Source organism: Corvus kubaryi, unplaced genomic scaffold (assembly GCF_017639235.1).
Source record: "Corvus kubaryi isolate FWS band 111438036 unplaced genomic scaffold, C.kubaryi_AGA036_p1.0 37387, whole genome shotgun sequence".
NCBI classification, from domain to species: Eukaryota; Metazoa; Chordata; class Aves; order Passeriformes; family Corvidae; genus Corvus; species Corvus kubaryi.
The window spans coordinates 1,963,984-1,981,410 of NW_024581129.1; the positions used below are offsets into that span (position 1 = coordinate 1,963,984).

Genomic DNA, 17,427 nt, shown 5'->3' on the forward strand with positions numbered 1-17,427 from the left:
ACAGATCGAAAGGGCGCTAGACCAATCACAAGGTGAATTCATACCGAGCGGCCAATAAGAGCGAAGGGAGGGTGGGCCCGGGGGAGCCGTGCCCCGCCCCGCCCCGCGGTGCGCAGCCTCTCGACAGAAGAGGTGGGTCGGTGCCTGTGGAAGGGGCGGTGGTCGCCGGCGCTCTGGGGCGTTGATGGCGGGGAGCGGTGGCTGAAGGTGTCTGCTGCGGCTCGTGGCGGAGCAGGACTGGCACGGCCCGGGATGGGGCAGGGCGACCTGGCGTAGGGAAAGCCGGGGGCTCGTAGTTGCCCCGCGTTGGGAGCGCTGAGGGAAGAGCCCGTGAGGAGGGACCCGGCGTGGTGCCCAGGTGCGAGTGGCCTCCCCGCCGGAGTGTGGGAGCGGAGGGCGGAGAGGGGAGCGTGCAGGGTCAGTCCGAAAAGGGCTGGCTCCCTCCGCTCACCTCGCTCGGGCGGCCGCCGCTCGCTCTCGGCTGTCTTCCGCACAAAGCGGAGGGAGCCGTGTTCCTGTCCGGGGACCTGCTGAGGAAAACGAGCGTAACTTCCCTGTTCTTAGCAGATGAGCCCTTCCAAAGGTGCAGTCGTGCGAGCTCCCCGAGCCCCCGGCTGGCGGGAGCGCAGCGCCGGGGCAGCCCCGCAGCGCGGGCCCGGCGAGCGGGCACCGCCGGTGCCGCAGCCCGGCTGCCTCTGTGAGCAGCCCCTGAGCATTTCCCCTCAGTGCTACCCTCGGGACTAGCAGCGCGTTTATTCTGACTTCACTCTTAATGTGGTGCAAGTCACGTCAGAAGGATGAGGAAGATACGTGTGTCCAACCAGTCTGTCAGGGCTGTGGGCATGGCACAGCGGTTTGGGACCCAGAACGGCAGGGCAGGATGTCAGCTAGTGTGCCTCAGGCAACATTTGCTATTATCTCTTGGAATACACTTTTCTTCTTTAGACTCGTGTTCTAGTTTCCTTTAGCAATTGTCATCCCGCTCTGGGAGAAACGCAGGTAATGTCACACTGCATCTCAGTGGCCCGAACAGCCTGTTCTTTTGGCCTCTGTGTATTAACACAGTTGTAACCACTAGACATTGCTGAAACCGATTTGCCTTCTGTGAGTCACAAAATGTGCACCCGTGCTTTTACATACTCAATATAAAGGCTGACTATTAAGAGGGAGGGAATGCTCATGCATGATTTCATTGTAGTGCTATTAAAGGGAACATCTGGGGAAGGAAGTGTGGTACCTCAACTTCTAATTGAACCTATTCCATAAACAAGGTGCAGAACCAGATGTACCAATTAGGGTAGAGTTGTGTCAGGCCCTGCACAAATACAATTAGTCATGGTACCAGAGGCCAGTTTGTGCATTGTTAGAAGATTTTTGTTGATGAAATTTCAAATACCTTCTTTCAGATTTTCTGAACTGAGAGGGCCATTTTTATTTGTGTCGGAAGGAATCGAGTCAAACATGATTTGAGAAGTGACTGTTTGCTGGTAATGTTAGTGTGAAGCACTTTTATTCTTGGTGCTTATGGAATTTGAAGGAAATGAAAGTCTCCCAATTCTCCATTTTGAAGACCTGTGTAGGGTGCTCCAGGTAGAGATAGAGGTGAAATATCTACCTTTCCAAAACCCTAATATCCACTATATAAATAATTTCATTAAGTATATTTGTGAAGGTTTGAAAAAGCAAATGTGACACTTGCTAATAATATACTGTCATGACTTTTACATTAATATCAAACTTATTTTTAAAAATAAATACTTCAATTGGACATCTTTTCAATAACCTTTTTATTCATTGTAGGTTTCTCAGTAAAAGATTGTGAAACCAAACTTGCTGCAAAAATGCAAAATTTTGTCCCCTGAAAATGGAATTGTCTCTATGGCTGTAGAAAAACAAGTTTGAAGGTATATATCATGGTAATTCTCAAGTATTTAAAAAATCAGTCCTATTCTTAGAAATAAATTGGCTTTAATAAAAACAAATCCTAGGGTTCCAGTTGTTTGTCAGCTGGTTCTTTTTCTTAGCTATAGAATGAGGTTACCTACTCTTTGCGTCTCGTTTCGTATCACAGCACCTTACATATATGTGCAGAAGTGCATCCACGCTTACTATTCTTCAACATTCCATTTTCCGTGTTGGGGGGTGGAAAAGCTGCCTGTTCCATCTTCCCCAGTCCTTACCTGATTTGTGGCTTTTGCGTGGTCCTCGCCTGGTGATTCGGAAGTTCCTCCCTTCCTGCACAGCAGCCTCTCTTCAGCCGCCTTGTAAACCACAGGAAGGCTGGAAACAGCCTTGGCTTTCATTTCCTGTTTCTTCCATGGTTATTTTTATGAGGAGTTCAGGGAGCTGCTTATAGAGCTGCTGATCAAGCAGATATTCAGGTGCAGTATTTTGATGGATATATGAAAATTGCATTTAGGGTAAAACTGTTAATATGCAGAGGAGCAAAGTGTGAACTATTGACATAAAGCAGGTTGTAAAGCTCTGCATAGTAAGGCTAAAATTTGAACTTGAAGTATCCAAATTAATGGGAGACAGCTTCCCTCAACAGATGTAAAAATGAATAAAGTCTCAGTTAAAAACAGATACCTGGCAGTATTTTTGTATTGGGATTATAGAATCAAGTATGGTCAAGGACTACTGTTAGGTAGCTATTAAACAGCTTTAAAAAGTAGAGGTTTACTGGAGCTGGCTCTTTTCTTGGCATAGTTTACACCAAACATGCTAAGGTAATTGATGGAAAAGATCAGCATCTTAAAAATTCATTGTCTGAATTCATTGATAGATTAAAGAAATCTTTATTCTTGGGCTGAATCTCTGTTATTTGGGCATATGTAAAATGCTGTGTGTTACTTGCTGTGTTTTATTTACATGCAGTCTTCCATACCATGAAAATGTTAATTAAAAGATGTTTTGTTTTGATTGTTTCATGGTTTATTAGGTGAAAATACTGCTTCCATGACTTCTTAGCAATTAATATTTTAAAACAGAAGGGCAAAACTTGGTATTTGTTTTGAAAGAAATACTCCCCTACCTGCACGCTGCATTTGACATTCATTGCAATGGAATACGTAAGGATATGAGTTGAGTCACTTTATTCCAACACAGTCCATAATTTTAAGAATATATAGCTAGCAAGAAAGATCTAAAATGTGTACAATTACTTCGAACTCTACACCAAGATGAGTGTTAGCAGTAGTAGGTTTTTAAGTGGAATCTACGCATCAGTTAGGAAGGGTTTCTTTTAAATTTTTGTCTACTTGTTCCATTGACTTTTAAGCACTGATTATACTTAGAAATGTCACCTAATAACTTCTTATTATTTTGGGCTCAGTGTCTAACAACTCAGTAAAATGTGTTTCTGATTTTAAAAAAAAAGGAAGAATGGGAAAATTTTCCTGTAAGAATCCATTTCTGCACCTCTGAAACAAGCAAATCCCCCATATTATTTTAATTTGGAAAATTATTCTACTGATTGTTGTAATTCTCTTTTGTAACTTGAGGAAGAAGAGAGCTGTACTCTTGGAAGATGAAGATCCTTTGGGGAATTCATGCTAATGCGCTGGCATATTCCATGACAACCTTAGGTGCTGGAATGATGAACAGTATTTTTAATTTCTACTACGTTAAGCTTTTCCTAAACCGATACAAAATTTCAGAAGCAGCATTTCATGAAGCACAGGTACTGAACAATGGAATAGTTTGATTACCATGTTGTGCTACGCAGCAGTGTTATTACAACAAAGTGATTCTTTTAATGACAGATTAATTTTGGAATCATTGCAGTTAATTAACAGTAAATTATCTTTGAATTTAGGTAATCCATAAGCAATGGAACGTACACATAAACCACATTATTTACAGTCTATAGAGTAAAAATCTCCAGATTTAATTGCTGAAAAGATTTTTACCTTTGATAGCTTGAAGTAATTTTCTAAACTGATCTTGCACCTCAGCTCCATAGATAAGTTTGACATTAGTGCTTTCCTATGGACTGACTGTTTAAGTACTTAAATACTGCATTTATCCTGCGAGTCATTATCCACATGAGTAACTCTTGTTGTAAATGGTCTCCTGAAAGTAATGGGCCAGCTCATGTTTTGAATTAACTTGCTGTGAGAATAATATCTGAGCTTTGCAGGATGAAAGCCCAGATATATAAGGTTTTGAAAGAGTGAAGTCTTAGAGACAGTTCATTTCAGATGTAGTTGGTCACCTACCTACTTATTCATCTTATTTTTTCAAGATTTCTATAAGCCTATAAATACCAATAAGACATTGTTTTAGAGTCTGTTTTGACCTGAGTAGCTTTTCTATGTATTTATTTATTGTCTGAATAGAGATTTATTTTAAATAAATCTGTTGTGTTTGTGTAAACCTCTGTAGAAGAGTGACAGTAGTGACACATTCCCTTGCTCGTGGCAGGTTGTGTTTATGGTCTGGAATGCCATCAATGACCCCCTGTTTGGGTACATACAGGACAACTCCAAGCTGAGGTGCTGCGCAAGGCGCCAGTTCTCCATTCTGTACGGAGCCCCTTTGTATGGGCTGGCCTTCCTGCTGCCCTGGTTCCCCTGGGGGCACTACGAGGAGGGGGACTGGCTCAGTGGCCTGCACCTCGTGGTCTCGCTGTGCGCCTTCGACGCCTTGCTGACCTTCGTGCTCCTGGCGCAGTGCGCGCTCTTCGCCGAGAGCTCCACCCGGCACGAGAGCAGGCTCCAGCTCATCAAGTACAACCAAGTGGCAACGTTAATTGGGTCCACAAGTGTTCTCTTTTGTGGTCTCATCTCAGATAATATGGAAAACTTTGCCTATTTTCAGGCATTCACTGTTTTGATTGCAGCGTTAGCAACAGCTTGTATGTGTTGCACAGGTAAATACAGCACGAGTCAATATGAGCAGAGGGAAATCCATACAGAGAATGCTAATCTGGAAAACAGTGATGGAGCTTTCTCCTTGGCCTCAGTAGTTTCATTGACCAAACAGATCATGACAGAGAAGAACTTTCTATGTTTTGTAACAATGAACTTCTTCCAAGTCTTCCACCTAGCCTTCTACAACAATTTTATGATGATCTTTGCAGATAATCTTATTCCTAAGGATGTCCTTTCTTCCTCAGTAAGAAGTATCATGTATGGAGCAGGTTTTATTTGTCCTCAGGTAGGCAGTCATACTTTTTTATTTCTAAGTATGAAAACCTGGTGTTTTAATAGTTCACAGAATCCATTTAACGCTTGAAAAAATGCTGTATTTGGCATAAGGCATTGGCCAAAATGAGTAATAAATCTCACTCCCCAATGCTCTAGAAAAAGAAAGTACGTCTGTGCAGGCTGATCAAATGTAAGAGGTAGAGAGAGCAGACAGGCAGGCTGGTAGAGTATCTGTTTAAAACAATGTGAGACATGAGTAGGCAAGGAATGAATGTTTCATATCCTACAGTGCTTATAATACCTAAGCATAAAGGAATGAAAAACATGGCCAAGATAAAACATTTCTAAAAGCAACATCTACAGAATTCTGAATTCTTTTTTTCTTTGTTTTGTAATATTGTATATTACTAATGAAAGGCTGAGCTCTTCTTCAGGAAGTTTCTGAAATAAGCTGCACAAAATACCAGAAAAAATTATAAGGTATTAAAAGCATTGTTGAAATATGTGGTATCTCAGCCATGGAAACCAAACAAAACTCTAAAAGCTGCTTTTGGAGAATAATACATTTATTTTGTTGTTTGATCTCTTGCTCAGAAATATTTATGGGGGAGAGAGACATACCTTTAAGAGCCCAGTCAGGGATGGGGGGAGGAGTGATGAACTGAAAAGAGAAAGAGAACCCTAAAGAGTAATATGTGACAACAAGAAAAGCAGCAAAAATATACCCCACAGAATGTGAACATATGTGTCTGCAGTAAACAAAATATTCCTCTGTTCATTGCCTTCTAGCTTCTTTCTCTAGATCTTTTAGAACTTTCTCTGTGTTTACTTGTTAAATGTTGAAAGTCAGGGTACTCAAAATCTGACTATCCTGACATTCATCATAGGTGCTGATGGTGTTCAGAATTTCTCAGAATCAGGCTGCTACATTCATTAAATTGTAATGGGTTTTGATAAGTAGTATCTATAAGAAGATAAATGCAATTGCAACTGGAATTCACGGCTCAATTTCAGTTCCCATTTTGGCTTTTGCATGTAAAACATACAGATCCTGAATGTACCTTCTGTTCCATAACTCCTAACTATCTTTAATTCCATAACTCCTAACTGTCTTTAATTTCAGCTTTTGTTCTTACCACAGGTTTAATGGTTTTGGGTTTTTTTCCCCTGTAGCTCAGACTATGATAATGAACTTAGAAAGATAATGAACTTTGATTAAATTAGATAATGAACTCTGGAAATAAATGAGAAGCTACAGAAGTTAGGAAAGCTTAAATAATTTTACATTTAATATGTAGCAATCACTTTTATTGATAAAATCAGTGTGACAGTGTGAAAAGACCAATCTTTCAGAAAATGAGTCTCTCTCTGCTCCCCAGAGACTCTTTGTCTACAAGGTCACTGAACCGTTGAGGGTTTGCCGTGACCTTATTTTTCTCAGGTTTTGTCCCTTTGAGCTCAAGATATAATAAGAGAATTCTCTGATGGCAGTGTCCTGAACTTCACTTACTGGAAAAACACCCGACCCTTGTAAAATAAAGCTCCTTTTTATGAACTCTGCTTCAGTGGCCTCTGCTAAACTAGAATTCAGCTTCTGATTTAGGTTCCTTTTAGTAGTGGATGTGAGGAATACAACTTGCCCACAAGGAAAATGTTGCTGTTACACAGGCAAACAACTTTTAATTTGCATCATTGTTAGTATTTTCCTTACAAAGTCTTAGAGATGTGCAAGTAGTGAGGAATTTTCTAAGTCATAAGTACTTCCTGAGACAGGGTTATTTTGCAATTACAGGGAGACAGGAACATGATGTTTACAATAGCAGGCATTAATGATCCCTTAGTATTTCTAGTGGGGGCACTTTTCAGCAAAATCCCTGAAAACAGCCAGGAGCAAAGAGTATGCTTTAATCTTATAACAAGATGTTTTTCTTATACCAACTTTCCAGATTTGTTTTACCTCCCTGATCAAGTAGAAATCTTGAGCTTTTTTACAATAGCATTTGCCATGGTAATCTTTGTCTGACTGTAGCATCTTGGTTTTATTTGTTATGTTAAAAAAGCACTTCAGTGTGGCAACAATTGTACAAGGAAAATTCTTTCCTGTTCTTCATCTGAATATTACACAGTTCATCTCTGTAACACAGAAGAGAGGAGAAAACCTGTATCTTTATACAGTTTGTGTATTTGTGACAGAGATGAGGACCGTGTAGATGGTGACAAAGGCCCATATAATAAAAAGATACAATTCATTACAGAATGTCCTATTGGAAGTGGAAAGTGAGGAACAATGTAGAAGAACTTAGTTTGTTAATACTATAGTCAGCACATAATATCATTTTCATGAGTTTGCCAGTCACTTGATTCTCAGAATCTACTTTTTGCCAAGATTGGCAAAATTAAAACCCAGCCATGCACAAGCACTGGCTTCTGCCTTCCTCTGCTTGCTGGTAAAGCCTCTCACTTGCTTAGTTAAAGCTGTCTTGGTGAGCTTGCTTTGCCAACTTAAAAATCGTGCTTGATTTCTAGAAATGTCAATGAAAATAGTAATATTAATGAAAAAGCAATTACTGAAAATATTTCTTGTCAGCAGTTGAATGGCAAGATACTTGATTTACAGTTATCATACTGCAAAGCTAATACTTTCAGGGATATCAAAAGTAAAGATCATGAGCATTAAATATTAGTTAGGCACTGTGGGAAACAGTATTTCCCTCAGGATATGGCAGTTCTCAGCTGGCTAGTTTTTGAGTGAAAGGAGACTACCTGGTAGAGGTAGCATAGAAGGAGCCAGTAGACAGTTTCTTTGTTCAATTTCTATTTTTTTATTTTGTTGAACTTCTTAGAAAGGGTTGTTGGTCAGGTTTTTTTCTTTAAAGGCTATTAATAATTTATGTCTGGCCCATGTTTTATAGCTCTCCTAATGCTGAGACACTGTATCTTTTCATCCTGTATGTGTATATATTGTCTTTTCAGTGCCTTGTTCTTCTCAGTCATGCTTCGTTGAAGAAGTTTGGTTATTACAGAATCATCTTGTTTTCCTTTTACTATGAAGGAGTAGCTGCTGCTGTCATGTGTCTTCTAGGGCAAGAACACTATTACCTGTTGGCATTTTATGTCACAACAAACATGTAAGTAAATACACTCCCCTGTTCATAGACACAACTGAAATATTTCTAACAGACCACACACTTGATTTCATTACCATGAAGATTCTGCCTCTGCTTTCATGGTTTTCATTCTGTTTCACTTGTCAGAAAAGTTGAAACTCCAGATAACAGCTTTTTTCCCCCCAGCTTTTATTTTATTTTGTTTCAGCTTTTAATTTATGCTTAGAAAGGAAAAGCTTTAAAATACAGAGGAATTACGTTTTGCAGGCACATGCCTTCAGTCACTTTAACCTGAGATTCAAGTGAAGGAGAATCTCATATTTTCTACTAGACATGGAAGAGCTCAGCAGAGGAACTCCCCAGAGTCAGTTTGCTCGAAAGCTCAGACCTCACCCTGTATTGCAGGACCACTTGTGTGCTGCACTGCAGACAAATCTGGGTATCTCAGGTGTCTCTTGGGTAACCAGCACTGAGTCACATTTCCACTGGTGCTCAGTAGTAAGATGCCAAGAAGTAGTATTTTCACATAAGCATATAATGATACGTGGGAATCTTATTTAAAGATAAAGAATTGTTTGTATCAGCATAGTGTTATAGCAGTTTGTTTTTATTTCCTCATGTTCTTTTTCATTGCTGTCTTTCTACATGTTCTTTCCTGCCCTTCTTTTCTTTCTCTTTCTCTCCCCACCCTGTTTTCATTTTTATTTTCAGTATTGCAGTCATGGGCTACTCTAACACTGAATTGTGTGAACAATAAATTGAATTTCATTATCTGCATGTTTTAAATGATGAAGATGTATTTTGATTTCTCCAAGAAAAAAAAATCTAAGGTACCTAAAGACTGTATGTTTGAAGTGCTAGTTGTTCAAAGTATCTTGTTAGTAAAAGCTCATCACACCCAAAATTTAATAAGACACAGAAATTGTAATACTTGAGTTTGTTTCATTTAGCTATTTGTTAAGAATCAGCTTTTTTATGTGTGTGTTTAAATGCATATCTATATACAGCTATATACACTGTAAATACATATATAGGAATGCATGTAAGCTATTCTTTCTAATTCTTCCATCTTGAAGTTTATCTTCCATGTGATCATGTCTTTTCCAGATTCAAGAGCAAATCTTCAGTTTCTCCTTTTTCTGAGGTGTTTCTTTTCTCCTGATCATTTTAAATGACATTTACTGATAATGTAAATTTATTGTGAAAGTGTTCATGACCTTATACACCAATGTCCAGGAAAAAAAAGCAGGAAACCCCCCACTTTTAGGTTTGCATCTTGATCTCTACTTCTCAACTAAGAACAGATCTAGCAATGCTTTCAGATAGATCACCAAGTTTTAAAGACATCTCAGCTTTGTGTGTTTGCAGAATATCAATGTTGATGTGTTTGTGTTAGAATGTCAGTTACAATTTCATTATGAAAGTGAATATAAGAACTATGAACATCTTCAATATTTTGTTTTTCTTCAGGGTAATTGTGCAAGCTTCATTTAGCTTGTTCAATTTGCCTTTGGCAGATATTGTCGATGCAGATTTAATAAAGCACAAGAGGAGGTATGTCAGTCTGGTTTTTTTTACACATGCTGTTTGCCTTGTTCCCCCTTTGGTAATAAATTATGTCAAAGTAAAGACAGTAAATGATCTGGGGTCCTTGATACAGAAGCACTTTTTGGGAGAGCAACTTAGCATAAGTAAAGATCAGAACTTTACTCAAGTTTCCTGCAGTTACTTCAGTAGAGTCACTTAGATTATTAGGTCATCTCTAGTTTTTATCATTCTATAATATAAGCCAAGTCCTTCCAATTTTTGTGGCTTTATTTTTGTTAGCTTCAATTGAATTATTTTGTAACTCGATGCATCTATAATCATGTATGAATTTTCTGAATAAGGCCTTTTTAAGATGGAAAAGGTGTTAAGAAAGCTTTGCCTATGCTAGCTAAAGTGCAAAGTTCAAAGTGTAACTGGTTCCATTATCTCCCTGAAATAAAAGTGATAAAACCTGCTGCAGAATAGCATATTGCAACTCACTGATCTTTTGGATTTTTATCAAAGTGCACATAACTTCCTGTTGGTTCCATCAGTGGTTATGTAAGTGCAGGTTCAGCCCTGTTAAAGAACTTGCCCCTCAAAGGGGAGATCTGTTGCTTTCATGAGGAAAAATTTGCCTCATTTTCTGGCCTATGCATGCAAAATCTTAAGTTGTATTAATTCTCCATGCACTGTTCAGTCTAATTTAACTTCAGTAATTACTCAAAGTGCACAAAGCTGAATTTGAGTACTAGTCACTTCAGAACTGGGGCCAAGCTCTGTGTGTGTATATATATGTGTGCATATATATATATATATTTTTTTTTTAATATATATATATATTTATATGCACCCCTCAGAGGTTTGTAACCTTTAATTTCCAAATGAATTCAAATTTCATTGTGCTAATAGATCTGTTTGCTATAATGTGTGAACTAGATAAAGCTAAGGGTCATGATTTTTAGCATTTGCATATTAACAGGATTTCAAGCTTTTTAAAATCACGATTGTAATTAATACACTAATAAGTTTGTGTTGTGCATTAATTTGGTTTTTCCCCAAATATTTTAGATTACCACTTTCCTCTATGGTTTTTGGTACCAATGCTTTATTTACCAAGCCTGCCCAATCTTTGGCTCCAATGGTTGTGGTTACAATACTAAATCATTATGGATATTACAACTTGAATAATGTACCTGGTCATCCTGATATAAGGTGAGTTCAAAAGAGATACTTTAAATCTTAGAAAATAATGTGAAATGCTCTGTAATCTAAAAGGCAAATTGATCAGCAATTAGTTTGCATCAACTGAACTTCAAAAACATACACACTTTAAAAATACTTATCAGTTGTTTTTGTCTGTGTAGAAGTACAAATGTTTTTTAAAGAGTAAATCATTTATTAAACAATATACATGAGGATATCTGCCTAATTTTGGAAAGCAAAGTAGATGACCAGCTCCTGTTTTTTTGCAAAAAAATAAAAAAAAAGTTTGAGATCACCTAGTAGCTCTTATTAAGATCCATGTTGTCCTGGCTTCTGCATTTTGTTTACCTCATAAACCTACTTCCTTAAATATATAATATACAATGTTAATAAGATCCATTTTTTGATTGAGAGAAAGCAGTATGGTCACTGGAGGGAGGGAATTTGCCTCGAGTAGGAGTGTATAATCTTGGCTCCAATACTACTTACCATTCTAATGCTAATGATTTCATTGCAGTCCCTGGAGACCTTAATACAGCATAAAGCTGTGGTTGCTGGTTAGTTGGACATGTGTGGACTTTTATAAAAACAAATTAATGGGGAATAACCACACTGAAAGGGTCACCGGCTGTATTTATGACCCATCAGGAGGAAGTGGCAACGTAAGGAACAACTGAAGTCAGGGCTAAACGGAAAAATCCTGATTGGGATTTACTTGAGGGAACAACATGAATATCCTGAGAACTACATAGCTCTCCTAAATTTTTAGTAAAAACCTCAAGAAATAGGGAAACACAATTGTATATGAACTTCTGTGGAGATAGCTCCTGAGGGAGAAAGCTCTGCTTATGTGTCACCTAAGGTTAGGAGAACATTTTGTATTTGAGGAATTTTCTAAAAAAATATGTGAGGACAAGCATGACATAAAAGAACAACAGGTGGTCTTCAGAAATGCATCCAGACAGAAGCAAAGGCAGCTTAAGTTTGAGGCTGTGTGTGAGAACAGCTTGTTTTAATGCATTCTGTAGATAGCCAGTGAGATGATGTGAAGAGGACATGAACCTCATTATAATGTCAAATAAGATGAATGATTTTTGCGGAAGAGCAGTAGGTTGAACTGGATGTGGATATGAGAGGGCTGAATATATTCATCTTGATGATTCAGAGAAATTCAGATTTGAAACATAAAAACTGCAGTTCTGATCCCTTTCAATCAGAGAAATGATCCCTTTGTGGATGGATTTTAAATCACAGTAGTCATGAATCTTTTTTCCCTGGTAAGTAGCCCCTGGACTATAGCAACAATAAATTTATTATATACAGATTTGAAATACTTGGAATGCTCAAGCTATAAAGTCTGTTTGTTCACTTGAGTCATGCTGAAATTTTGTTTATTTCACTAGGGCCAGGAACAGCATAAAACTTACAAAGCTGAGATAAGTGAATCAGAGCACCTGAAATATATTATTTAGTATTTCTTTTGCCCATCCTTTCAAAAAATAATTTCTTAGATATGAAGCAGTTTGCCTGTGTTTCCTGTATATGTAGTGTGTGAATGGGATGTCCTTTGCTTGCAGATGGAGTACAGGGTTGATACACAATCCACCAAGACCAGAAAACTCAAAGTTGTTTCTAGGGAGTCAGTTTGCCCTTGGCAATGTACTCAGACCATTGACTGAGCTAAAATTACTTATATATATTAAAAACCTATTGGCTGATCTTGTATTTCAGCCATAGGCAGACAGTTAAAATACTCTTGCACTAGGACAAAGTTGTTTGGGGACAAACAGAAATTAAATACAAGAGATTGTTTAAAATAGGCTCAAACTGTTTTGGGGGGGGAAAAAGCATTTCACACATGTGAATTGCAGAAAATGAAGTATTATGAGCCATGCCAATACAATCTCAGCTCTGTTGTTCCTCCTTCTCCAAAGCTGGCAATATCTATTAAGTGTTTAGGAAAGCATTTGCTTTATTAGGTGTAGTGGCAGTGATTTGTGAAGATTGTACAGAGGACCCTTACTCTGCGTTAACAAAATGTTTGGGCCCTGAATAAATATGTCTTAAGAGTTTCCAGCAATGTTGTTTACTGGGAGAAGGCAGAATATGCAGTCTATACACTGTTTGCTGTGTTCTAAGTTATTTTTTAATAACTTACTTTATTAATAATTATTACTTTTTCTTGAACTGAAAGTTAAACCGTAGCAACAATGATGGAGCAGCTAATCCTGGAAACCTCCAGGCACAGTAAGGACAATAAAATCATCAGTAATAGCCAGCATGGCTCCACCAAGGGGAAGTGATGCTTGACCAACTCGATAAACTTCCACAGTTAAATGACTTGCCTGGTGGGCAGGGGAAGGCAGTGGATATTGCCTGTCTGGGCTGCATTCCTTAATCACCAGGATGATGGGGCAGGATGGACCCTCAGGAAGTCTGGGGATGACACAAAGCTGAGGCTGTGGCAGGTACACAGAGGGTCACACCACCATCCCAGGGCATCTCAGCAAGCTGGAGAAATGGGCTGGAATGGTACCTGGGGCTGCGTTAGACAAAGTACTGCCAGCAGCTCACAGGGGATCCTTCCCCTCTGCTCACACATTGTGCCACGTCCTTAGGAAATGTGGTCACTACACAGAAGTTCAGCACTTTGTCAGGGAAAGTGTTTTTTAATATCCTTAAAATTTGAGCAGTACTTTGCAGAATGGGGTGTCTTGATTATTCCTTTCTTCCATCATCATAGCAAAGCAGTACCTGCCCTGTATGGCTTGAGATGGTTTTTGTTCTTGTTTGGTTTTTTTTTAGTTTGGCTTGATTCTTTTTATTCTTTGCTACAGAAAAAATGCCTAGTTTAAAACCTCCCTCTTCTGGAGAGCCACTGCAACTACCAGCAGCTTCTCTTGAAAGTGCTTTTCAAATTCATTCTTCAGAACGAAGTTATTTGGCAGCAACTCTTCATTATTTATTGAAGGCACTTTAAACTGTTAATGCTTTCATATTAAATTACTGAACTACATGACATTCTGTTCAGAGGGATTTTAGGGCTCTTTAGGGAAACATTGTATGTTTTATTCCTGTGTGTGCAAAAAGAAACATAGATGTGGAAATTTCTGAAGGTACTTGTTCAGCTGTATTCATGATAAAATCCAAGCTCTGCTCTTGATTTATCCCAGTCCCTTAATGAAATATTTCACCATTCCTTGTTTCGTGTATTATAGATATTTTTTCATAATTCTTGCAATAACTTAAGGTTTTACAGTACAACAGGTAATGTTATTTTCTTAAATCAGCATTGTTCCAGTGAACAATTAGGATTGCAGAGTATGAGTAACTTTGCAGATGCTCTTTGTGTAAAGACAGAATAATGTTAGTACTGAAAGCTGCAATCCTCTTTAGTGTGCACAACAGGCCAAATGCAAGCCCCAGCATCCTGTTAACTGTGTCTGAGTCCTGTTCTCATCGTTAGGTGGTTAAGTAATGTGTCTGTGGCCTCCCTGCTGGCACTGCTCCTGCAGTCCCTGGGGGCAGTTGTGCCAGAGCTGTGCATGATGTGGGCTCCTTCCCTTGTAGGTGCACTGGAAATGCATTTGGATAGAGGCCAGTAAACAACTCCAAATGGTAAATTATTGTCACTGCCAATAAACATTGGCTATGGACCAGTGGCCTGCTAGTGAACACTTCCAGTCATAAATGCAATTGCCTGAGTGATTAAGTGATTCGCTTGTGAGCCTGTGGGCTTTTGTTTTCTTATGTAGCATTAGCATGTACATGACTTGAGATAAACTGTGCTCGTTTATGAGCCTGTGTCTGCACTAAGGACGGGATCTGGGCTGTGTTGGAGGTTGCAAACATTTTTTCTGTTAAATCGAGTGAGACATGAGTTGATTCTTTCATGATTCAGAGGAGCTTTTAGGTTTTACTCAAAAACCTGCTTGAGGTTTGGGGGTTTATTCACAGATTTCAGGTTTTTTGGATCATGTCCATAGCTGTTCTGCGAGTCTCTTATCTCATCCCTGAATGCTAAGGAGAAAAATTAGAAAATAACATAAACTGCCTCATGGAGAGAAAGTTCACTTAGGGGCTGTTTCTCAGCTTGAGTTGACTTTCCTGATATTTAAGTAATTAGAATCCCATAATTAACAAAATGCAAGTAGATAATGATTCCAGCTACTAGATGAATGCCAAAATGCATGCTTTGAGCTGTCAGAAACCATACTGCTCATAAAAGGGAGCTCATTTAATTCCTGTATTTTCTTTTTTGATTCATATTTGCTGATGCTTTTATTTCTTTTTCATTAGAGAAGATTTACATGAGGAAATGCCATGCATTCATTAGAAAAAATGAAAATGAGTGTTAATTTCACATGTATTCTTTTTATGGCTTATATTATCTTGTAATCATTTGTTAAAACGAAATAAAATAAGGCTTGATATTTCAAACAGCCCTTGAAACCACACCTGAATTTTGTGCAATTATCATAACTTCTATCTAGCACTCAGCAGCTAAAACAACACACTATGTGGATAGTTAGTAGCACAGATTTCAACTTTAATAAATGAATTTCATGTTAAAATGTTTGCTTCCATTTTCTGCTTTTCTTTCTCTTCCAGATTTTTCAGTCTTACTAAAGCTTTTCAGATGCTCTGTTCTATAATTGGATGAAATTTGCTTAAATTGATTTCTGTATTACATAATGCAGATGAGCAGGAAAGTAGTGAGCAGGATTTCTTAGATTGCCTACGGTGTATTAAAATTAACTCTTTGTGTGCTAATTGTCTGAATTCCTCCCAGCTAGAGAAAGCAACGTAAAATACATATTCGTATGCAGAATTAGAAAATACACAAGATATTTATATTTCTTTTATTTAGAATTGACTGTACAGTAGCATGTCTCTGTGTATATAATGGGAATGCTTTAAAAATAACTTGTTTAGTGACCATGGATGTTAATCTTCACACTGAAAGCTGTGTTCTCATTTGTTTCAGCAGGTCTTTTTTAGATCTCCACGATGCCATGTTCTACCTGGTGTGTCTGGTTCCACTCTGCATTGCAGTCCTGCAGATCCTGACCTGGACTCCCTTTTCCATCCAGAACAGCCACGTGGCAGCTCTACACTGAATATGCACCCAGTGGTCGGTGCATCTCCTGCTGAACCACAGAAGAGTTCAGTAAGTTTTTCATGTCAGAAAGCAAAATTGCAAGCTGAAACACAGTTTGAGCTGTTTCAGGAGGGCTGCATTTGCAGTCTCTGTAGGCTCTAAGTCACATCAGCCCTAATGCTGAGCCTACACAGAGTTTTCCTAGTTCGGTTGCTTTCCATTAATAGGTTTTATCCTTAATTACTTTATTTAAAGTAATTTCTGGTATCTAATGACTCCTAATAACTCATTTGAAGAAAGGATATGGCAGATCAGGGAAAGGAATCCCAACCCAGCACCTGGAATTCCAGGGAACTGTATTTTCTTAAGCTTACTGGTGGATTAATTTCGGCATACTGATAAAATGGCAGATCTCTGAAGTTAATCTGGAAGATCCTGGTGGACATCCCTCACGGATGGCAGGGAGATGAAGAGGAAAATTTAGATGGTGTCTAGCTGGCCAGTCTCAAGACAAATCTGACAGCTGCCACAGGAAGTGCCAAGAGTAATTAACTACCCTGTGAAAGTCTGTGCAAGGCTAAAGAAGAAAAAGATTAAAATGCTGTTCAGTGTTGCTGAATATGGAAAAAGCTCCATAAGTCCTCACTGGCTTTTTGAGTGTCTCTGGTTGGTGGAAGGTCAGTGCAGTTTTCTGGCTTTAATGGGAAAATAGTTTTGAAGGTATCATATTGTTAGTGCTTCCTACAGAATGTCATTGTGGCAAGGAGAGCATTAGTCTGTGGATGTAGGGTTCAGCTCTTGGACAAATCTAAGCACACACAGTTACTAAACCAAGCTCTACCTGTTCAGTGGTGTTATGTTGGCAAACTCATTTGGTGTGTGACAATTGAAGTTGATTTCTGAATCATCAAGTTAAAGTTAGTTAATTTCTAATTCATTCCTACCAGAATGTATTCAGTCAACCTTTTAAATGGATCCTGTGATTTTTATAAAATAAAGGGTTTTGACAAAATTTCAGAAACGTGGAGTCCTCTCTTCATTTCACATGTTGTAATGATAAGACATTAGCATGTTTACAGTACTCCCATTCAATCAATATTATTCTTCCTTCAGTATTTTCACGGTGTAATTGTGCCATGATAATACCTTTAGCATAATATAATCACTGCATTTTTGTATTTTGTTTTGCCTGGGCAAACACAGTTTTAGTAGCACCTTTCTTAGGGAGTGCCACTTGAAAGTACAAGAGCATTGTGCAGATTCCAGTTCTAAAGGGCTGGGCCAGCTTATTTTCAAGGCTCTACATTTACTGTGACAGGGAACTTGGAAAAGAAAG

General features: G+C 38.6%; 1 protein-coding gene across 4 annotated transcripts; it reads left to right on the forward strand.

Moving 5' to 3' along the window:
- The first annotated feature begins 97 nt into the window (after positions 1 to 97).
- LOC121668749 (transmembrane protein 180-like) lies at positions 98 to 17,112 on the forward strand. 4 transcript variants are annotated; one of them, XM_042036801.1, is made up of 7 exons: positions 261 to 358; positions 3,504 to 3,682; positions 4,426 to 5,160; positions 8,124 to 8,278; positions 9,728 to 9,811; positions 10,856 to 10,999; positions 15,978 to 17,112. In XM_042036801.1, exons 2-7 carry the CDS (start codon positions 3,530 to 3,532, stop codon positions 16,108 to 16,110), a joined length of 1,404 nt encoding a protein of 467 aa, XP_041892735.1. In that variant the 5' UTR covers positions 261 to 358; positions 3,504 to 3,529; the 3' UTR covers positions 16,111 to 17,112. The 4 variants fall into 4 exon arrangements, with proteins under 4 accessions (XP_041892738.1, XP_041892735.1, XP_041892734.1 ...); XM_042036800.1 differs by lacking the exon at positions 261 to 358 and adding an exon at positions 577 to 1,904; XM_042036802.1 differs by lacking the exon at positions 261 to 358 and adding an exon at positions 577 to 1,904 and having other exon boundaries at positions 15,981 to 17,112.
- The last annotated feature ends 315 nt before the right edge of the window (positions 17,113 to 17,427 follow it).

What these genes read in the sequence shown, in the direction of transcription:
- LOC121668749 (XM_042036801.1), top strand. Translation starts at nt 3,530, where the DNA reads ATGAAGATCCTTTGGGGAATTCATGCTAATGCGCTGGCATATTCCATG. An exon ending in TTAATAAAGCACAAGAGGAG is followed by an intron (nt 9,812 to 10,855) that starts GTATGTCAGTCT and finishes CAAATATTTTAG; the next exon opens with ATTACCACTTTCCTCTATGG. An exon ending in CCTGGTCATCCTGATATAAG is followed by an intron (nt 11,000 to 15,977) that starts GTGAGTTCAAAA and finishes CATTTGTTTCAG; the next exon opens with CAGGTCTTTTTTAGATCTCC.